At 35.7% G+C, this 23,288-nt stretch overlaps 3 protein-coding genes across 7 annotated transcripts in view; 1 reads left to right on the top strand and 2 right to left on the bottom strand.

Moving 5' to 3' along the window:
• Positions 1–2,016, bottom strand: part of LOC306851633 (ubiquitin carboxyl-terminal hydrolase 32-like) — a 52,228-nt gene extending 50,212 nt beyond the window's left edge. For 2 of the 4 annotated variants that reach the window (XR_013782526.1, XM_079388021.1), the window contains exon 1: positions 1,787–1,981. Coding sequence is in view for 2 of the 4 variants with exons in the window: in XM_079388021.1 (XP_079244147.1) it covers positions 1,787–1,844 (58 nt within the window). In the remaining 2 variants the exon portion in view is untranslated. Of the gene's footprint in view, positions 1–1,786 lie in introns of all 4 variants that reach the window. The other 2 variants (XR_013782525.1, XM_079388022.1) reach the window with 2 other exon arrangements.
• Positions 2,017–4,655: 2,639 nt separating this feature from the next.
• Positions 4,656–7,635, top strand: LOC306851412 (uncharacterized protein). 2 transcript variants are annotated; one of them, XM_079387608.1, is made up of 6 exons: positions 4,656–4,910; positions 5,074–5,169; positions 5,898–6,010; positions 6,096–6,219; positions 6,447–6,619; positions 6,714–7,635. In XM_079387608.1, exons 1-6 carry the CDS (start codon positions 4,871–4,873, stop codon positions 6,774–6,776), a joined length of 609 nt encoding a protein of 202 aa, XP_079243734.1. In that variant the 5' UTR covers positions 4,656–4,870; the 3' UTR covers positions 6,777–7,635. The 2 variants fall into 2 exon arrangements, with proteins under 2 accessions (XP_079243734.1, XP_079243735.1); XM_079387609.1 differs by lacking the exon at positions 5,074–5,169 and having other exon boundaries at positions 4,722–4,910; positions 6,714–7,448.
• LOC306851411 (amyloid protein-binding protein 2) lies at positions 7,453–18,726 on the bottom strand. The gene is made up of 13 exons (XM_079387607.1): positions 18,357–18,726; positions 16,237–16,325; positions 15,038–15,189; positions 14,833–14,956; positions 14,555–14,723; positions 14,384–14,473; positions 14,232–14,299; positions 14,024–14,129; positions 13,799–13,923; positions 12,751–12,836; positions 12,357–12,547; positions 12,017–12,182; positions 7,453–11,143 (listed from the first exon to the last, which is right to left on the bottom strand). The coding sequence occupies exons 1-13, from the start codon at positions 18,492–18,494 to the stop codon at positions 10,881–10,883; spliced, it is 1,767 nt and encodes a 588-aa protein (XP_079243733.1). The 5' UTR covers positions 18,495–18,726; the 3' UTR covers positions 7,453–10,880.
• Between the last annotated feature and the right edge of the window lie 4,562 nt (positions 18,727–23,288).

Raw genomic sequence — 23,288 nt, 5'->3', positions numbered from 1 at the left:
TGTCAACAAGAGGCTTAAAGCAAAGAAATTCCTCTGCAGCTGTAATAGGTTTGGCCAGAATGTAAATCCTGGCCTGTGGTTTCCTGGTAAGAGAAACAAAGATGCAAATAACGCCTATGAAAAGCAACAGCTAAATTCTGCTTATTCATCAAGGTGTGGAAAGATAAGCAGTGCTGACGCACTCTAACTCAGGTGCCAGTATCTGCTCTCAACACCCCGATCACTACACATAAACACAGCAGCATCGAGGCCTGGTAGCATCAGACTACACTGACATTCAGATTTTAGTTTCAGAAATCTAAATTGGATCATAAATACACAGAAACCTGAAACCCAAATTGTGGTCAAGTCACTGGAGCAGTTACGCCTATATGTGATTGTGACTGCCAGAAATATTCTGGAGTATACTGACATAAACAACACACATGCAGCCTAAGAATGCGATGCTCAAAATATACCCTCACTTACACAATCTTAAAAACAAACCAGACGTACCGCCTTGGTATTGAGAAAGCAAGTCTAATGCAATGTTTATGCCACGTCAGTGATGAATTTACACGGTATATTGGAATCTAAACATGGGGTCTCATTCTTGAAATTCCTGTGAGTTTTCATGGGCTAATATAGGGTTTATTGTTTATAATGTAGTGATGTATGAAATGCAGCTCATACAAAATCAACTTTAAAACCAAGTAGCTTTCTGATGATCAACGTGGCAAATCTGTTTACACAATTTGGGCCCGTTGACTAAAAATCACCCATGAAAATTTGATAAACAGTAAACATGGCTGGACCTTAATGTGTCAACAAATTCAAATATTGTCTAAAATGAAATGTGATGGTGGTAACCACCAAAGACAGTTAAGGGTTCCCTTTAATAATTAAATTCAATAAACTCTCAAAAATATCCTTGCTTCACACCAGTATTAAATGCACAATTCCCTCCAAACATGGAAATTCTTACATCATTTACTGACCCTAATTTATATGCAAAACCTGTATGACTTTCTTCAGAATATCTTCTTTTATGTAACACAGAAGAATGTTGACCATTTTGATTCCCACTGACTTCCACAATATTGACATTTCTCGAAATATCTTCTTTTATGTTTCACAGAAGAAAGTAAGTCAGGTTTGGAATAAAATAAGGATGAGTAAATGATGACAGGATTTTCATTTTTGGGTGAAATATCCCTTTAAATATTTGTTTACATCCTTGGTTATGGAAACTGTCATTGAGCTGTCATTAACTTGTCAATAGGACTTTATTAAAAACATCACTTCTCACAAGACTTAAACGATGTCTCAATTACTTAATCATTCTTGAAGAACATCCACTTCCCTCTGAAAGTGACAATAACCCTTAAATAACACCAAACATAAAGGTAAAGGAGTGATACACTGAGCAGTAACAAGTGCAAAAATCAGATTCCAAGCACTTCCACTCTCAGGAACAGTGAGCTGATAAAGTGCGATAGGTTACATGATAAACACGAATGGGGTGTTGAGAAATGTTGACAGATTAGTGAAATCTGTTCGCCAGTATGGACGCTCCTGCACCGCCCAGATTAGTTACACTTCCAGTCGGCTGCTAGTTAGACACTGGCTGTATGTCAATACCAAGTGTGATGTGCACTCTCAGGCGATTTTGGGCATCTTGAGGCTTGTTAGCTCGCAGAAAGAGTTAATATGTAAGCTTAACTAGCTTGCTAACGCTGCTAATGCTAGCTTAGCGCGCCGCGTAACTGACTGACCGCCGTTAATCGCTGAAGCTCAAACCTCTTACCTCTTTTAACGGCCTCGTCATACGAAAGGAAGCCTATCCGTGACTCCTTGGCGCCCATAGTGCCCTCATTTCATGGCAATGGCAGAAATGCGCAAAGTGTGCCCGGTTCTTGTTGCCTTGTTTTCCGTTGTTTTGTTTTTCTCGGTATGGTGTTCCTATCAAGTCAAGCGGTAGAGTTTTGCGTTATCAACGAGTGACGCGTCTAAACGCCGACGCCTCCATACTTGATCACGTGAGTTTTGTCCAATCAGAGCACAGAGGGCGTATTAGCGTCAGATTCGCGCAAGAAACGCAGCACCGACGCCTTTGCGCCCACAGTTGCCTGTCGTACCGTGGACTTTAATTTCCGTGCTTGATTTTAGATCTTTAGATATTGGCGTGGTTGTGAGGAGCCAGTTTAACCAATTTGCACCGTGTTGCATCAGGCAAAAAAACACCATTCATTTACTTTGCAAGGACATTGTGTATATGGGAATAAAATGGTTAATAATGAAATTACTTTCACAGACCAGTAGCTTTTTCCTGGTGGTCAATTTAATTTCTTTTTTGGCATGGTGCACTGTGTGGAGGCAGCACATTGTTTTGCTCTGGGGAGCCCTAAGCTGTTTCTATTAATTTTATCACCCAACGAAATATAATTCAAATATGCTATTGAGTGTTTTACAACATTCTGAGTCACACAGTTTATTTCTATGTTTAAAAAATTGCTTAAATATGTTACCTAGAAACTTTTTGCAAGTAAAATTATCTAAGAAATGCTTTTTCGTAAAGTTTAGCGTTATTCCATACGCCTAGTATTTACTATACACACACACACACACACACATATATATATATATATATATATATGGGTGATATATATATGGGTGATTATATAATTGCAGGTATATTTGGTGTCCGATGGCATTATTTTTTTCAGATTTTTTTCAAATGGTTATCATTTTTATTATTTTAATAATTTGTTACTCATTGTTATCAATTACAAGATGTTACAGTCCATAACAACATCATAATTTATTTAAAAAGTGTCTTAAATAGCTGAAAATCACAATTTCTTGTTGCCCGAATTAGTCAATTTATTTTTTCCATCATGTATCAATGTGTAATCAAAATATTTTTTAGTACTTTTCTTTTGGTAACATTTTGTTCATTTTATTTATAAAAGCTCTAAATAGTCACTTATTTAATTTTACAACAGTAAATTATTTAAAATTAATTTTTTTCTTAAAGAAATGTGTGTCCACAAATCTTCCATCAACTCTACTGTTCCATATTTTTCCTTTAAATTGGTGGAATTATCTCCCACAACTGTGTAAGATACAGGAAATGATGTCACTTTCCCTCACTGATAAGATCTGAAGCACTGAAAAGTATGTGTTGTCTCTCTGAAAAAATATTTTAATCTAAAAAGTTCTTATACCAAGAGTTATTTTGTAGAACGTCAACTGTTACCACAATCTCAAAAGGAAAACAGAATTTATTACTGATCACACATTGGGTTATTTAAAGGTCCTTTAATCATGTTTTCATTAGTGTAATGTGCTCTTAACATTTATGCCAGCAAGTGGAGTTTTTAGCAAAAATGAAATAAAATTGTCAATTCTGTTACCATCAAACTCTGTTACCAAGGTAGAATAACAATGCTGACAATAGTGTAACAGAATTGACAGTCCACCGGATAATTCTATCAATTCTGCTACTTAAAAGGTCAACTCTGTTTAGGACCTATTTTTTACAAAAAAACAATAAAATTGTTGTTTAAAATCTCATAAACATTATTGAGATATTGTTGCACCTTTATAATATTTCAACAGCATTTCTTTTTTTTTTTACTGGATCTTTTATATAATACATTTTCAGATGGAAAATACTTGCTCCAAGTGGACAGTTCTGTGAAGATATAGTTTTTTATTTTTTATTTTTAAGGTATACATAGGTGATATATTATCTCAGTTTCGAGTGTTGGAATGTAAGGACTGTTTGTCTAACGAAACAAGAAGGATTTTTCTGGTTATGAGTTATTGTTATTCCTGCACATTGCCTTATTTGTCTGTAACAGAGTTGACAAACAATACCATAAAGACATCAGTTTTTTTCATTAAAAGTAAAACAAAACAAAACAAAGTAATTTGTGTTTGGCCAGCACTAAATTATTAAAATGTTATATGTTTTCAATAAGATACTGGAAAGAATTTCTGTTAGTGAACAGTTTTTTTTCTTAAATTTCTGAAATGCCAAATGTATCTCCAATTATAGAATCCCCCCCCCCCCCCCCCCCCCCACACACACATATATATATATATATATATATATATATATATATATATATATATATATATATATATATATATATATATATATATATATATATATGTGTGTGTGTGTGTATTATTAAACTATTAGCCTATAGCATTTTTCTCGAATATATTTAATCTTTTCCGTTTTTATTATAATTTTATTATAAGGTTTTTTAATTTTGTTATGTGTTTTTGTCATTTTTATTTGTTTTTGTGTTTCTTACTTTATTATTATTTGAGTTTTAGTAGCTTCAACTTATTTCAGTTAGTTGCCGATGCAACATTTCTAATTTTCGTTAGCAAGTTTTTAATTCAATATAGGCCTATATTTTAATTTATTTCATTTAACGAAAACGTATAGGTATCAGCTGATATCAGCAACAATCAATAACAACACTGGTTTGGTCTCTTTAATTTTTCAGGAATGTATGATCTATACAAAATCAGGTCTGACAAGTAATTAATGCACATTTACCCTCTGTAAACATACGCATTTGGCGCCAACCTTTCATTAATCTTAATTACGCCTCACCAATTAATACAATCTTTCAGACTCTTATCTTTTAGCGCCCTCCTATGGCATCTAGTGTTTGTGCAACACGAATGACGCTTATAAACCTTGTCATAAAGCCGGAAGAGAGTCCTGTTTATCTGCTCTGCCATAAATGTCACCCATGGAGAAGAGGTTTGATTAGGCGCTACTGCGCATATGAAGTCATAGAAATAAGATTCGTGTTGTTTCAGAAGACGGTGAGTATAGACACGCGGCGGCTGCAGAAGCAGTGATATGGGATTTCATGTCTTTTTCTATGTACCCAATGTAATTGGTGAGTCAGAGTAATTATTACGTGCCATCTTTATATTTGTTGCAGCAGCAGAATTGGTTAAAAATATTAGATCACTCCAGCTACATTTATGACATAGCCAATATTTAATGCACTCTAATTATGGTATTATGCTGTTTGTAATGTAAAATGTTTGTTATTATAGGTTATATCCGGATTCTTCTTGTTCTCATTGCCTGGATTCTGTATAGTGAGCCAGGGAGTTTTGTGCCCTTGTATGTGTTATCAATTATATTGGATGGTAGGTAATTACATGAAAGCTAGGGAAATTATAAATACTTAAAAATAATGGTTATTTTTTAGCATTTAGTTCCATTAGGAACTATTTAACATTGTACAAAATGTTCTATTGTTAGTCAAAGGTTCTTCACAATAATAAATAATAAAACAAAAATAATAATCGAAAACTGTTCACTAAAAAGTTCTTTGAGGAATCCAAAAATAGATCTTCTTTGGCATCGCTTTGAAAACCCCCTTTTGGAAGCATCACTTTTAAATCAGATATTATTATAGGCCTACTATTATTATACTATAATATTAGCAGGGACAAAGTCTGCTTAACAAGGGCCAGAAACTATGGGGCCTCAGTAACTTCCAAGAGGGCCAAAAAATTACTTCAAATGATTAAAAATAAATTACATAATATTTATAATGATATACTGTATGATACAGTAATACATTATATAAGAAACTAAAATTAATATAATTATTATTCTTTTAGTTTTATATTTTTATGCATTTTTATATCCTTTTAGTTATATTTTTACTCAATTCTATGCTACATAAATAAAAATTTACTTCCTTATTGTTTACATAATATATTCTGCTAAACATATGTAAGTGCAGAATGTAACATGCAAATATATGTAACTGCAAAACCTTTTACTTGTTCAATTATTAGTTTAAGTATATTTAAAGAATTTTAGTAACCACATTTATTGATTTATTATTATTTTATCTTTGCGCCAGGGGTGGATGGCTGGGTGGCCCGTCGGCTGCAGCAAACCTCCAGGTTCGGAGCGTGGCTGGATGTGGTCATTGACAATGTAGGACGTGGCATGCTCTGGAACATGCTCTATGATGTATGTTCAGACAGCAGAGGTATGTATGTTTGTCCCAAACATATTTGTATTAGTTTGAATGACTTTGCTCTCTGTGCTTGTGAAGTGGGGCTGGCTAGTGTCTTCAGTGGAGTGGTGTGTATTTGTGTGCAACCACAATGCCAGAGGTGCCCAATGGAAGAACTCGTTCACGGAGAGCCCGGTTTGGGTGCAGGCAGTGATGGCAAAAGGTATGGCAACAAGCTATTTTTTTCTTTTTAAACCGTAAAATGTTTGAAAGCACAGATGTATGTCTGTTCACATTGCATTTAACTCCGTCGTCATTCTAAACCCCACTTTTAACCCAAGGTAGAGGAACATTTCACGGTTGTAATTTATAAACTCCATTTACCTTGGGTTTAGAATGACCCATTTTAATTGTGAAAAGCCCTGATGAATGCTGTTATTCTTGTTGCAGGATTCAAGACTCCTTTGGGCATTCTGACAGTAGCAGGGCTCCATGTTTTACCCGTGTGGCTGTATGGCTACCAGTATGAGGTGCTGTCGCAGACTCTCTTTGCCCCAAACTGGCTACAGATTCTGGGGATTCTGGTGCTGGCAGCGGGACGCTTACTGGGCTTTGCAGTTGAGGTGAGGAGCATGTTTACTCAGCATTATTAGTGTGCTTTTACTGTTACAATAAAGGCATTTATGTGTAAATACTACTGTTAATGTCATTTTGCAGATGTGGTGCATCGTAACCCATTTGAGATTCTTATTGGATGAAGAGGAAGAAAAGAAGAACTAGGGATCTCTAAAAGCTCATTTAGCATGTAGTAAGGGTTTCAGATTAAAATTCACATTTTATGAGGCTTCTGGTCTAATAAGCAGCTAAAAAACACTTTTTCTCTGTTACTGAGCTTGTTGAATGTAATTTATGGAAAAGAAAAACCAGTTGACCAGGGAGTAATGTTCCAGGGATCTATTTATATTTTCTTGAAAACCCTAAAGCTTCCTTTCTTTAACTTTTTTTCTTTTTGCACTGTAATAATTACATTGCATTTTAGATTTCCTTGATGCAAAGATTGCACTTCATGTATTTATTTTGTATTTATTGTATATCGGACTTTATGGTTTCTGCAGTTCAAACAGTAATGTATGGCACTAGTAACAGCAAGGTCATGAGTCTGATTCTCAGGAAATTCATGAACTTTATAAAGTGTGCCTAGAAATGCAATTTAAGCATCTGGTAAATGTAAAAATAATCAATAGCTGTGTGCATAAAAGGTATTCATTTGGAATATAATTCTTTTGTAAGATTATAAATGCCACTTTTGGTCAATTTAATGCTGAATAAAAGTATTACTTTCTTAAAATAAACTTGAACAGTAGTGTATAATTACATGCATAATATTTCAACGACAGATACAGCAATTTGGAATTGAAAATTAATAAATGAGTAAATATCTTCCAGACGTACACATGCGGAGTACAGTCTTTTATTCTTCATTTTTTGTTCAGTCACCAATCCACCCAAAAGAGTGGTTTTTGTTGGATCCTGTCGCATTCATTCATCTCACGGACTCAACATAGCCTATCACACTGACTTCAGGAACAGGTGGAGAATAATCATGTAAAGGCAAAAAATAAAGCAACTTTAATACTTCAGAAGCATTATTGCTCGTTGTAGTCTATTAGACAGCTCTATATTGTTTTTTTGTGTTAGAAGTAGTTACAGATTTTCACAATAGTGGATACAAATGAGTTTAATAATGATTTGGTGGTTACAGATGTACAATGTACAACAGACTCTACTGAGGGTGAGTTACATAAAGCCAATGACTGAAGAGTATCCAAGCAGAGGCTCACTGTGGCACAGGTTACTGACATTTCCAGGTTAAGAGTCAGTATCAATGTTAAATAACACATTTTTCCTCTTCTTTGTCATTGGATTTGATCAAAAACTCTTCTAGAGTGTCTCCAATGAATATAGACAAAAGAAAGTCATAAGAGAGCACGTCCACTCATAGGTTGTTACATCAAGGATCGCCATCGTCCATCTGAAACAGCACTTTGGCTAAATCACAATCTACACGTGGCAGCATGTCTGAGGACTTCATAAAGATAATTAGCATCTAAAAGGCCCCACTGTATCAGCTATCAACCCTTAATTACATTCTCCAACTCTCTGAGGGCAGATTTCGAAGAAAAGCTGAAGTGACGGGATTGCTTTTATTGTCAGAGGATGCTATTTATTAATATCTGTGATCAGTTTAACACTTCAGAGTGGCCGAGTTCATTCTTTTTTTCTCTTATTTCATGGGACATTTATTAACTGCTCAGTGTAAAATTATTTTTTTTCTGTCAATATGGAGCTCACTGGGACAATAACCACTTGTAGCTATGCATCTACATCTATATACATTTATTTAAACATGCAAAAATAGAGAACGTTTGACCCAGAAGCACCTTTGATTTTTGGGGAACTCTGGCTTATTCAGATGGAGAAGCAGTTTGGATTTGATCAACCATCTTTCTAACCATGAAATACCACTTGAGGTTGACAAATAAGCCCTTGAATCGACATTCAGAAGGAAGCAATCAGAGCTACGTTATAAATTCATTCAGTATCCACCAAGCTTACTTGTTTCCCATGTGCATTACTTTCACATTTGATGTTCATATTCCAAAATTCGTCATCTGATATGAGAACTCTACTAATTCAGTCAATTTACAGCATATAGTCAATGGAAATGCACTTAAAGTTTGCAAGATCACAGTTTATTTGTTACAATATTCCATCTCTCTAACCAAGGCAAATTCCTGTCCTTACCTTGCTGCCTCAAATATGGTATTCAAGGAATAGTCCACCCAAAAACACATTCTATCATTTACTCAAGCTCATGTTTTTCCAAACCTGTATGACTTTCATTCTTCTGTGAAACATACTTTGAAGAAGATATTTCCAGTTTCCATTGACTTCCAATGTATTTTTGTGTATACAGTGGAAGTCAATGGAAATCAAAACTGTTTGGTTATCAACATTCTTCAAAATATCTTCATGTCCCACAGCAAAAAGAAATCCATACAGGTTTGGAAAGACATCAGGGTGAGCAAATTCTGACAGAATTTTCATTTTAGGTGGACTTTCCTATTTAAGACCGCCTCAATCTTCACGATAAAACCTCAAACATAACAATAAAGGGATTTCTAAGGAGTCAAACTATAGTCTCTCACATGTCCTAATCCATCTCTTGCTCTGTTTATGGGGCTAAAGGTGTTTGAAAAGCTGCAGGTGGAGGTTTCATTCAAAGCAAGCTACTCAAAAAAAGCTGACAAAGCAGATCCCAGCCAGCTGAGAGTCCTTTAAGACTAAGGCTGGGACTTCAGCTCGAACTGGGGTCCCGGTGCTGCTGGCTAGGAGCTAAAATGTGGCAAGACACTAAAAGCACATTCTACATGACTGGCCCCGCAGCAAGGCTTTGTTTCAGCAATGAGTTCTTCATGAAGGTGTGACAAAAGGATGCCAATTTAATCTGAACGGTCCTCACTCAAACTTGAAATGTTCTCAACTTGTTTGGGAGTCTGTGTGACTTTTGGATATACACATATATATATATTCGAGAGAGGAGCGGCAGTGAAATGAGTCAGACTGATTGGTTTTGGAGTGGTACAGGTGCGTTCTGCAAATATTGCACTGTTACTACACAATTGTGTGTGGATTCACACCCCTGTGCACTATACCGCAGGTTCCCCAGCAGGGAAGCCTCTTCACAATGACAGGTGCTGCGCTCAGCCCTTTCCTCTGTGTGTCCAGTCAGCTGGCAGTGGGCCAGGGGTGTTAATCTACGCCGCCCGGGGCCGAGCTCTGAAAGGAAAACAACAACGACCTGGGAAACAACGACCTGGTCTCGTAACTATCACCACTTCAGCTTATACGTGTGTGCGTGTGAATAAGGCTCGGCTATGACAGAAAGCCAGCTTTGTGAATTCGTCATACTACTGTGTTTAGTTCATATTATGGCAATTAGCTGTGGTCGCACATGTATTATTATTATGAACAAAAGTAATTTTGGCTCATCCATTTACAATGTTACACCTACAAGTTGTAGCATACCTTGCATATAAATTATTGGCAGTTTAAAATAAGCTATGTCAGTACTAAGGGAATACAAAACCAGAAGAGAACTTAAAACAAGGTATCTAGAGCAATCGTAAACTCACTGGTCCGTAAATTCCACACGTGACATGAATTAATAATAAAAAAGAAGCAAAAATAAACATAATGGTCCATAATGTAACATGGCTGGTCTCATTTTCCAGAGAGCACACAGGTAATCCTCAAATGCAAAGCTTTGCATTATATGAAGTCAAGCTCTAATCCTCGTGTTAATGGGGACACGGATGTCTACGGATGTTCCTTCACTCGGTTACATGAACGATGGCGAATCTCGTTCTGTGGGAGCTGCGCTGAGCAATTTCCTCCACACATAGAAAATGCGGTGATAAACAAAGTATTCTTGTAGTGTGGAGTGACTCTACTTCAAATACAAAATAAAATAAAAAAAAAGAATAGAGGGTGTGGAAGTTTTCCGTCTTTTCTGTTTTTTTATTCAACTCCTCTTGAACTCAGAGAAATGGTCGGGTTCTTCAAAGGAGAGTGAATGAATTCAATGAATGGTTGCTTATCCATCATGAGTGTTAGCATGGTTGCAAAGACGTCATGGTTTTTCTCCCATTTTAAAGAAATGGTTTTGGGGAGTTGCTGGTACAAGTGTACTGACAGTCCTTGAGAAGCTCAGGATAATAATCACACTCCCCGTCTGTCTGGACTACTTGTGAATAAATGGATGTGAGGGTGTGAAATGGGGGTGGGTGTGCACATCTAGGTTTCAGGTGGGCTTCCCGGCCGTTAGCCCAAGCAGGGACGCCCGGCTCCGTGGCTCTGGGAAAGCAGGAAAGATTGCACCACCTGCTCTGTGGCCTGGGGGCTGGTGTTGACGTCCTCCAGCGCATCGGCTACCGCAAACTGCCTGTCCCTTAAACGGTTCCAGTTGGACAGAATATTGTGGTACTCAAAGACCTTCTCGTAGTTTCCAACTGAGTTGTACAGTTTTATCAGGCCTCTGTAGTCATATTCCAGTCCACTGTAACCCTCCCCAAACAGCTTCTTGCCTGAAGGAAACAACAGACATATGGTTTATGTTTAGATTAAGAACTTGATTCTACATTTAGAGATAAAACACAAAGCATTACTGCTCAAAGGTTGGGGGTCAGTAAAAATATATTACTGTTTACACAAAAATATTAAGCAGCACAACACTGACAATAATTAGAAATGTTTCTTGAGCAGATCAAATCAGGATATTAGAAAGATTTCTGAAGGATCATGTGACACTGAAGACTGGAGTAATGATGCTATGAAGGTTTTGCCATCACAGGAAAAAACTGATATTTTAAAATGGTAATAAGTTCTCAATATTATTGTTTTTACTCTATCTTTGAACGAATAAATGCAGCCTTTGTGAGCATAAAATAATTTCTAACAGTACTTTAAATTGCCCACAATTAGGAATGCAAGATTTTGAAATCGTGGCAAATACAGATTCATAATTATTTTCATGATAAAAGGCAGATACTACAATTCACTATTATTTGATCTAAACAGACAAACAATAAAACACTAAACTAAAATGAATCCTTTTAACTTTTAAAAGTGAATTTAGGCATTACAACATATATGATTTTTAATTTTTCCCAGATTTGTTTTTAGCCATAAACATTATTTAAATTAAATCATTAATTAAAAATGTAAAAAAATAAAATGTTGATCTTTTCAAAAAATTATTTAAGCATTAGATGACAGCAAAGATAAATGTCATGTGGAAATGAGCATCACAATTAAATATCCTATTTCGTCCGAAGTATATATTCAATATTAAGTTAAATTAATAATTTACAAAAAGAAAAAGAAAAGGTCAGTAACTGTCTGATGGTACCGATATCATGCACTCCCTCCCAAAATGAGTTAACAAACATAAACCTCACCAATAGCGATGGAACGCAAGTACAGACGCTCTGCGTCATCGTACTGATTCATGTCGTAGTTGTAGAGCGAGGCCAAGTGTCCCACTGACAGAGCCACCTCATAGTCCTCCTGTCCCAACAGCTGCTCCTTGATCTGAATGGCCTTGATGTGCATCTCCTCTGCCTCCTGCATTACAAATCACACCATGGAAAGGTCAGTTAGCCCAAGAGCGACCTCAAAAGCACTCTATGTTGAGTTTAGCTTACACAACAGAAAACAAAAACACACAGCTTGCACAATGATCCACGCCCGACAATTTACTTATACTACGGGTTTAAATATGGAATAATTAATAAGCACCTTGAATTTGCGCATGGATTGGTAGAGGCGGCCCAGGTTCCCGTAGTGTTTTGCAGTCTGAACGTTGAACTCTCCAAAAGCTTTTTTGGCCAACTGCAGGGAGGAGAGGTGCAGATCATGGGCCTCCTGCAGGAGGCGTTCCTCGGTTTCTTTGTTATGGCAATCAATGGCGATCTCCTCCAGAATTAGGGCTTGAGATGGAAGATCAGAAACATAAATTGGCTTGACGAAACATGATTTTTAAACATTTAAAACTCATAACCTAAACAAACTAAATGATGAGTGAAAAGAGTATACTACTTTGAACTGTCAAGGACCATCTTAATGTTGTCATTCCAGTAATGCAGCTGTGAATGAGGAGAGTTATGAAAGATTTTCAAAGTGCTAGTCTCACCTTTCACCCTCTTGGACGAGGCCAGCAGCAGATGGTCTTCAGGGAGAATGTGAGTTATGATATCTATGGCACGTTCTGCGTGGAATCTAAAAGCAAAATTCGAAGTATGAAATGGGTACATGTTATTCGATAAACACTTCCATGAAAAAAAAAAAAAAAAACACACAGATTGCGGAACAGTTCTACAAGAACAACTTAATTGTGTTAAAGTTTAGGGCAACTACTGGTCATCTGTGTCATGGACTTCTTAACACTCAAGGGACATATAAAATGGTATAAACGTTCATATGGGATTAGTTTTGTCTTGGTGTGAATAGAGCAATGTGGCAGCTTGCTTTTAAAGAAGTGACTTACAACACCAATTCAATTATTCATATTTTCATGGTGATCTAATAAGAATGTTTGTCTTTTTTTCATAAAAACAGCAATGCTATTTTGCCTCTGACCTATTACGTATTGTTCAGTGTTGCCTAACAAATTCTGTTTTTGCAGCGAGGAGTCCCACCAAAGATTGAAAAAGAGAAGAAAAAATATTATTTTGGTTACTTTTTTGTATTTTGGCTTATATTTTATAGCTTAATGCTGTTTATTAAAATGTAAATGTCATTACTTCAAAAAAAAAAACACTAATTGCTCAGTCACACAAAAAAACAGTTAATAATGATACTGTTGATATCTGTCTGTTACTCAAAACAGTTCTAGCTTCATTTGAAAACGGACAAGAATGAAAGAATTGTGGTCAAATAAATGAGTAAGATGCAAAATGCACTCTGACAGATTCTGTTCATTCAGTGAAGGATTCATTCAGAATGATTCAAACGGATAACAACAGATTCTTTAAAAGAACCGGCTCATAAAATCATCTGTCCATCAATCATCTGCAATTGATGTGCTCTTTATGATTTAGAGTACAAGATTAGCGGTGCACGAAACACATGCACTGTCCATTTACCCATCTGACAGATACAATTATGGTTCAAAATGATATAAAATAATTCTTTCTCTGAACATGTAACTAATGCACCCAGGATGGGATTGAGATACTCACAGTGCATTGTCGAATTTACCAGAGCTGTACTGATGGACGTAGGACGAATACGCCAGGTCCTCATGTGCAGTTGCAACATGAATATTCTTCCCTCCAAACACTGACTGCCGAATATCTAGTGCAGTCTGAAGGTAAAACACATCAATAACAAGTAAATCACAAATAGTCTTTCAAAGAATGAGAAAATCCTTTATTTATACTTTCTTTTTTAAATTCTTGGCTCACCTGGTAAATGGCCACTGATTGACAGATATTATCCACATTTAATAGATAAAATCCATAATCTAGTAGCGTATCCGAGTATTTTGGGTGCTTGTGCCCAAAATGTTCCCTGAAAACAAAATGTGGAAATACATTTCATTGCTGCCAAACAGAACAAAATTTCAACACCACCCATGCTTAAAGAAAAAGAAGTACGCTCGACAGTGCTTACCGTGCCAAAAAGACTGCATGTTTTATCAGTTGTTCAGCTTTTCTAAACTCCCGCTTAACAACACATGCCTGCAGGGATCAATATTCATTATTTAATGGAAAAGAAGTTCACATATATTTATAAAATATCTCAAATATCTAACAATCACTGACCTTAGAGGCTTGTCTGAGAACATCAACTACTACTTTCACAGGTAAACCAACTGTGATCTCCCTCATCGCCTCTATACACCACCTATAAGCCTGAAACACATTAGGAACACATTAAGCTGTAGAGCAGCCATTCTTCAAACAGACTTCTGGGATATTTGCAATGGGACTTACCTCATCATAATGGCTTTTGGCAAAGAGTAGGGCACACAGTTCTCCATAGAGTGCAGCCTTATTAGCCTGATGGCCATGTTTTGCTAGTTTGTCCATGTAAGACTGGGCCAGTTTGAAAGTTTCTTCTCCCAGGTGGTATTTGCAGTTGCCATTACGCACATGAAGTAACCTGGCATACAAAGTCCACAATAACACATTGATAAGATACTAATAACATTTACTCACTGTTAATATGACCATTTAGAGCTAGAGGAGACTCAAGCTGACCATTCACTCACCTCACACAACACTCCACTGCACGATACCAGTGAAGAACCTCATCGTGTAATGTGCACAGCTGGAGACAAGACAGGAAGACTTTCTCTGCATCTCCATACCAGCCGGCATCTGATAAAAAGCCACCTGATATCCAAGCAAAGTGTTATTGCAACAGCTTGTTATTACAAGCTGAAAAAGCAGAAAAGTGAGCCACAGCAGCCATACCTAAAACAAAGCCAAACTGTATAGCTTTCTCTTTCACATGCGCATCTGACTCTGCGATGTATGAACATCGGCGGCTGAAAGAGTTGGCCAGGACTGAAGCGACCTTTACACCGTGGTCCATCAGAGCCTGGAAGCAGTGGTGTAGGAGGTGCCTGTGAAAGAAAATAAGTACTTAGTCTTTCATCAAAGTATCAACAGAGCCTATATATATATATATATATATATATATATATTTGCTACTTTTTTAGGGTGATGGTATAGGGATGTTTCTTTTAACTTTATGCAATGTCAAATACTGTATAATTAATATATTACTACTGGTGATTCAACACAGTTTTTTTTAAAAATCAAAGCTAATATCTAGAAAGTGGAATGGCTGATAATGCAAACATATGCTATACACTTTGCATATTTACATATACACTTTGCATGTAATACACTACTGTTCAAACGTTTGTAGTCAGTAAGATTTTATTTTAAAGTGTTTTATTTTTATTCAACAAGGACGCATTAAATTGATCATAATTGACAGTCAAGTCTTTTACGTTGCTTTAAATCTATTTTCGAATAAACGTTGTTCTTTTTAACCATCTATTCATTAAAGAATCCTGACAAAAATGTACCACAGTTTCCAAAAACTTATTAGGCAGCCAAACTGCTTTCAACTTTGATCATCACAAGAAATGTTTCTTGAGCAGCAAATCAGCATATTAGAATGAGTTCTGAAGGATTAGGTGACACTGAAGTCTGGAGTAATGATGCTGAAAATTCAGCTTCGCCATCACAAGATATAAAATATATTCAAACAGAAAACAGTTATTTTAAAATTTTACAATATTACTTATTACTGTATCTTTGATGCAATAAATGCAGACTTGGTGAGCATTAGAAAATTCTTTCCAAAAAAATATCTTACCAAGCCCAACATACAGTACGTTAATATTTAACATCTTAAAAAATGAGTACAAATTAGTTTCTGAATCCTGCCAAAGTCTATCACCACATACATTACTCTAAAACCAAGTCTTGTGAAGATGCCAATAAAGGCCTGCACCATACATCATGTGAGATTTGAATCATCAGCTCAAAATATACACACACACTCTCAAATCTCATTCAGCGTGGCCATAAACACATCATTGAGATATGGATTTGAGCTATATTACCTTGATGGACAGAGTGAGAGTGGACTCAAATACCTTTTGTCAGAAGCCCTGAGGACTTTAGCGAAGACCTCCAGCTCACAGAACTCCCCTCCCAGCTGGCAGAGCCGGCCTTGCTGGTAAAGCTGGAACACATGAAGAAATGTGAGATCGCTGAACCTATTGTACATGTGACACAAAGACAACTCAAGCCTTCCCTTGGGGGTGCCAAGAGCCAGAAAACCAGGAAAAGTAGCCATTATGAAAACAGAATGTACAATCAGGAAGAGTTTGTGCAAGACCAATACGCGTGCCAATAACATTTTGTTTGTGATCTGGCACATCTGTTATCCGACACCAAATAGCCTGACTGTACAAAGCTGTGAAAAACATAATGCAAAGATTAAATGGTTAAATTATCTTCACAACAGAGTAATTTAAGCTAAAATCTATGATCATCCTAAATTAGGCTTTTTGACTCCAAGGCCCCAAACTGTCCACAACAATATTTATAAATGATGAGAATTTTCTAAAAATATTTGTGCGCTTACAATTTCAACCCAAGAAAATGTTTCAGAACTTAGCATAACTAGAAAAAGTATCATATAAATATTACATAAAAATGGAGTAATAAGTTTGTATTAATGTACATGACTTTTCAACAGCTAGAAATAATACTTTCAAATTTAGTCTACCTCATTTATCAAGTATTTTCAAGACAGTTGGAACACTGGTTCTTCATTCATTCATAAATAAACAAATAAAGGGTGTGAAAAGTAAATAACTTGTGATTTTAGTTATTTTAATGCTTGTATTGTTATATTTAAAATATTTAAAGTCATCTTTACACCTCAAAATTCCCCTTGGTCGAGAATCCCTATTCTAAGCAGACCTGATCTTTTTTTTTTTTTTTTTTTTTTTTTAGAAATGGCTGTTAGACAAGATAAGACCTTTCAAGTCTCCAAACTACCAAAATAAAGAACCATTACGCCAGTTAACATTCTTCTCTAGTATTGTGGGTTTCAGTTAAACTTAATTGAAGTCAAGTCATTTCAACTACACTGACGAGCTAAAGCAATAAATGCAGTCCTCTCTTTGGTAATATAGAAATGCAGAATATTTAAAAAATGTTATCATTCCTCAATCATTAATCATTTGTGGACAACAAACTCTGATAGACTTTGTATAAAAAACAGAAACAGTGGAATGGGTCTAGTCACATATTTCCAAACCTAAATACCTAAAAATGCAAATCAAACATAAAACGTTAAACAGGTTACAAAACACATGAGAAATGCATTATTTTATACAGTTTTTAACCTATTTCGCATAAAGATTAATGAGATAAAATAAGTAATTTGGTGGTTTCATATATAAATATATGCAGTAGCACTTAACAATAAGGTCCCATTAGTTGACATTAGTAAAACCAGTAGCTACCATTAACTAACAATGATATATATTGTTCTTTGTTAATCTTATTTAATAATAATAATAATCAACTGTTCATTTTTAGTTCATGTTAGCTCATGGCGCATTAAATAATATTAAGAGATCCAACTAGAGTTTAGTTGGATCCAACAATTAATATATGTTTCAGAAGTACTTTTAATTGTTAGTTCATGTTAACGAAAGGAACCTTATTAAGTGTTACCATGCTAATAAGTGTCTATTATACTGTACAGTGTTTATTAATAATTTTACAGTGGTTGGTGACAAACCATTCAAACCACATACAGATGTCAGTTGTCTTATCTTATGAAGTCGTTATAAACACGGTTATGGTTTAAATACTCACATAACATTAAAATAAACATATTACACTGGGCTCGTACCCATAAATAAGGTTAACAGGGTAAAAAGTGAGATGCACTGTATTATATAGTTAACTAGTCTTGACCCAGAGAGCTGTATCTCATACAGCAGTACTAGATAAGCTAACTTACATGCTAAGATAACTGGAACATAGTGTCCACTTCAGCCAAACTGCCACACAGAAACCAGTGGACTCTTAAAACAGAAAACCTGAACGGTTTAATCGTCTCGCAGCTCGAGTCTCTCCTAACCAGCGCTCCACTGAGAGGTCGCTTCAGTTTCTGTTAGCCGAGCTGCTAGTAAAAAGTGTCAGATGCTTTTGACGTTTGTTCCGCACTGAACCCATTCGCTTTCCTTCTTACCTTGTAGTACACATCAAACTGTATATTTTCAGGCAGAGAGCGGATGTCCCGTCGCGATCGGCCGTAGTTGTCGACCACGGCTGAGATAGCGGTGTTGTACAGGGTCTCAGGGATCCATTCCAGCTCCACCGCGGCCATATTGTTTTCTTTCACTAAACCCAACCACTGCCCCCCCCTCTTCCACTCCTACTTTCACCTCCTTCGCAACCTGATCGAGGTAAAGCTCTTTACGCTGATGCTCCACATATACTCCCGCAGCTGCAAGCGCTTTTTGAGATCGAAACGGACTGTTATGATAGAGAACACAACCCTAAGGTTATGCTCTCATGTTTAAAGCTCATCCCCGATCGAGATGCCCCGCCCACTCTATGACACTTTGGGCGGTGACGTAGAGCTCGAACTCAGTGAACGCGCATTTGACTTTAGTTCAGCGTTGCCAAGTCCATGCTTTTCCCCCGGAATAGGGTTCCTTTCACACTGTTGCCGCGGGTTGTTTTTCATGTCCCCACGCACGTGATATTTATCCCATTGAATGCGAATTTTACCAGGATAACCCCGCCAAAAAAACGTGTATTTTACCCCCGGAACGCGATTTTTACCGCCCCCCCCCTGTTTCATAAAACATTGTAATGTTTCAATGTACAATCGAACATTAAAACATTACAATCTAAAATTGATCTTTAAAGTATTAAAACATTAAAAACACGAAATCAAAAGTTAAAATCACTGAATTCAAAATGAAAATAAATAAAATTAAAATAAAACAACAAAAATATTTTTGGTGTTAACTGGCAACCCTGAGCCGCTGGGAGGACGACGGAAATCTCTCGTAATCAAATTTTGTGGCACAATCACTGATCTATAATAGACTACAATTTAGTATCGATAGTTGTATCGACGTGGCAGTTAGTCTACGTCTATTTATATACATATAAAATATATTTATTTTATGAGAAAATGGATTATAATTATTGAAATCCTGCACTGCACTACATTGGTCGAAACATAAAAAAGGTCCAATTAAAATGCATAAATTATTTTAAAACATTCAGCAATCAAAATGACACACTTATTTAAAATAATAAAATACTGTAGGCTGCACGTTTACCTGCTCTCATGTGACTAATAACCGATATCAGAAAACAGTGAACATTGATTGAATGTGTTGTCAAATCCTTGAAATATTTACTTCAAATCTCAAGGGATCTTAGACTGTAGGCTACTACAAGAAAATATTTTAGGTCAAAGGGGTTCGGCTGACAAAAAACGTTTGAAAACCCCTTCCCAAAAATACAAAACATAGCCCCTTTCTCTACTATTTAACTTAGTATACAAAAAGCAAACCAACAAAAATAGTTTTCTCATAAATTGTCATTCTGCAGTTTAGAGAACATATGAATTCATTAGACAATGGTAAAATATTATTTTTTCATTGATGCAAATATTTCAGAAAATAGTAGTCAGCATTTGAAGTGAATCAAAAAAGTTGTCCTAAGACAAGAACACATTTTTGTTTTAGATTTTAACTTTGATGAAAGGCTTTGATCCACTTCAAATGTTGACTAGTGCACAACAGAGATTCAGAGATGTTACTTCCCTTGTGAGAGACTTGAAGTTTGCTCGTGGGCATCACCTAATGGCTACTATTAGTCAAATCCATTTTGCAATCGATTTTAAAATTCTTTAAAATCTCAGTCCTTGTCCTTGTCTCAGTCCTTGTTGTATGTAACACCTTTGTAGGCGAGAAATGAGCATTTCAGCCTATAGTGCATTAAATGAATGGATGCCATTAGTCTGAATGTTATTTCATATAATGTGGATTAAGTATTCCTTTGTGCCGCTGATAGTATCATGCATCCTATCTCATTAGTATAATTGTAACCATTATTTCTCATTATTTTTAATGAAGTACTTAAAAACAATTGTTTACATTTTACAATATGAAAAGTTAAAATGGTTAACCAGTTAAGCAAAAATCACAAATGACCTCATCCACCCGAATAATTGTGTTAGACCATAGTGCAGTATGAATAAAATATACAAAATTACATGATTATAATTAATAACATAATAAGCTCAAAAGCAATTACAAGAACAAAACAAAATATAATTCAGCTGATTTGGGAGCATTTTAAATGTCGATGATCACTTCAAATTGCAAACTTATTTTTCAAATGTGTCACTATATTTGTCAGGTCATTTTATAAAGAAAAAAGGTCCTCACAAGTGTTGTTAGACTTGTGTACCAACACATATACAGTGCTATAGATGATGGTATTTAGACACTAAACAAAAAAAGCTGGCAAAAGGTCAAGCCATTAGATGGTGATCTAATTAAGAAGACTTTGACCCCAAGATCTCTTCCAAGTTTAAACCCACAAGACTGGCACCTGTGTTATTTTAGCATTATTTGTATAATATTTACATTTTTATTAATACGAATTAGCATTTTATTAACATTAATATTGATTTTCATTTTTTATTTAAATAATACATTTTGTTAAAAAAAATTAAGTAATTTTGTTATGTGCTTTTGCCGTTTTTTTTAGTTTACTAATATTACTATTTCGTTTTCATTATATAGTTATAGTAATTTATTGCCAGTTAGTAATTTCAGTGCTTGGAATGAAATGGATTTTATTGATATTGTAAATAAGCTTTTATTTTATTTTTCATTTTATTTTGTTTTAAATATTGTGTAATTGTATTTATTAGATGTTTTTTTTTTATTTACTATTTTGGTTTCATCTATTTTTATTTCAGTTGCAGTTTTAGCTTTTTTATTTATTACAATTTATTACCATAAATGCTTCAGATTAAACTTAACTGAATTTGTTTGCAAGGCAACAGTTCTACTTTATATTTAATTTAAGTTTTTCATCTAATATTTATATTTAATTTCAGATTTATTTCAATTAACAACAGTAGTTTTAGTTAATGATAATAACCCATGACCCATACCTATCTAATCAAGACCCTTTTATGCATCCCTAGATCTATTCTGAGATGATTTTACAGCTGATGACCACCAAAAGCAAAACGAGACAATGGGCTGTTATTAGGGCCCAAGCCAGTAAGGCGCAGGGCCCTATTGTTCTTCTAAGGATTATTATTTTTAGGGCCCAAGCCAGTAAGGCGCAGGGCCCTATTGTTCTTCTAAGGATTATTATTATTTTTTTTTTTTTTTTTATTTTTTATTTCAATCATCCGGGCACTTTTGGGGGCCTTAACGTGCCCGAAAACTCTCGAAAATCGGCACGCACATTGGAACCTGCGGCCATTAGGACGCCGCTGAGGCTGGGACCCGGGCGTGGCACAGGGGCTCTACGGCGCCCCCTGGAAAATTGTCAGAAAACTTGATGTATAGCTCACACATACTTGCACGTATTCATATGAAACTCGGTACACATATAGAACTCATTGAGCTGAACAACTTTCACGCTGCATGTCTTAGGCTCCGCCCAACAGGAAGTCGGCTATTCAGGGCTGTTTAAAAAGCGCATGCTCTGGAATTTGATATACTCCTCTGAGGATTTCCATACGATTGCCACCAAACTAGGTGAACATGATCTCAAGACATTGGGGACGCTAAATTGCGAAGATATTTTTGATATGTCGAACGGTTTGCCCGTGGCGAGGCGATGAAGTTATGGCGAAAAATGAGACCCAGGAAATGCCTAATAACGTCCACATACATTGTATGATGTAGATCAAACTTCAGTGATTTGTTCGTTGTATGATGCCGATCGGATAGATGTGACTATTATGACTGAAAGTTATAGCGCCACCAACTGGCTGCAGGAAGTGTGTCGTTTTCAAAATGATTTGAATTCAGCATCTTATTTTTACTCGATTTGCTTCAAACTTCACCAGAATAATGTCAAAACACGGCCGATGTAAAACTGTGAAGGGAATATTGATATCTAAAATTATGTTGCCATGGCAACGTGTCAAAGTTGAAAATTCGTTTCTGGTGATTTTGAGGCAGATGACATGTTTAGAATGTCATGAAACTCAACACACATATGAGTATTAATGATAGTTAGACACTGGAAAAAGCTCATAAACGGGCGTGGAAGAGACACTCTATAGCGCCACCTTTTGTCAAAAATGGGGGGGTTAGTTTTAGCTACAGACACCAAACTCGGTACATAAATTGTTCTTATTAATCCGGACAACTTTCTAATTTACAGTCATTAGCTACGACCAACAGGACGTCGGCTATATTTATTTTAATGTGGGTTTTTTTTTAAAACGGGCTGTAAACAAATTCATACTCCTCAAAGCAGAAACACGTAAATCACACCAAACATTTTTTCTCATGATGCCAAAATACTGAAGATGCTAAATTGCGGACGGATTTAGGATATCTTGAACGATGATTTAATGGCAATTTATTAAAGTTACAGTAAAAAAGAGTTTTTTTTTTTTTTTTTATCTTTTAAGAGCAGCTTCCAAACACTTCATAAAAAATTACATACACAGAACAATACAGTCTGACGATATGTGATTAATTTCATGAATTTACAATACACTATGCAGAGGAGAAAATTTAAAAACTATCAGACAGTTGTTACAATGCTTCTATGAGTGAGAGTTCCCTGTCAGCCTGCAGCTGAGTGAGGGGGTGGGGGTGGGGTGGGGTGTGAGTGACTGTGTGGATTGAGGAGCTGGGTGAGAGAGAGAAAGAGAGAGAGGGTCTGTTTTTTTTAAATCTTTAAAAAATGCTTATAAAGCATTAAAGGTTTTGATAACACTTTATAATTAAGTCTCATTTGTTAACAGTAGGGAATGCATTAATTAACATGAACTAACAATGAAAAATATAATTTTTTACAGCATGTTAATTCTTCATTGATAGTATGAACTTACAATGAACTAACAATGAACAAAATATTTTTAATGTTAGAAAAATAGTCATGTTCAAAAGAG

The sequence above is a fragment of the Barbus barbus genome, assembly GCF_936440315.1.
Source record: "Barbus barbus genome assembly, chromosome: 31".
Lineage (NCBI taxonomy): Eukaryota > Metazoa > Chordata > Actinopteri > Cypriniformes > Cyprinidae > Barbus > Barbus barbus.
The sequence above is the reverse complement of the archived record's forward strand: the minus strand, read 5'-3'. Positions and strand labels throughout refer to the sequence as shown.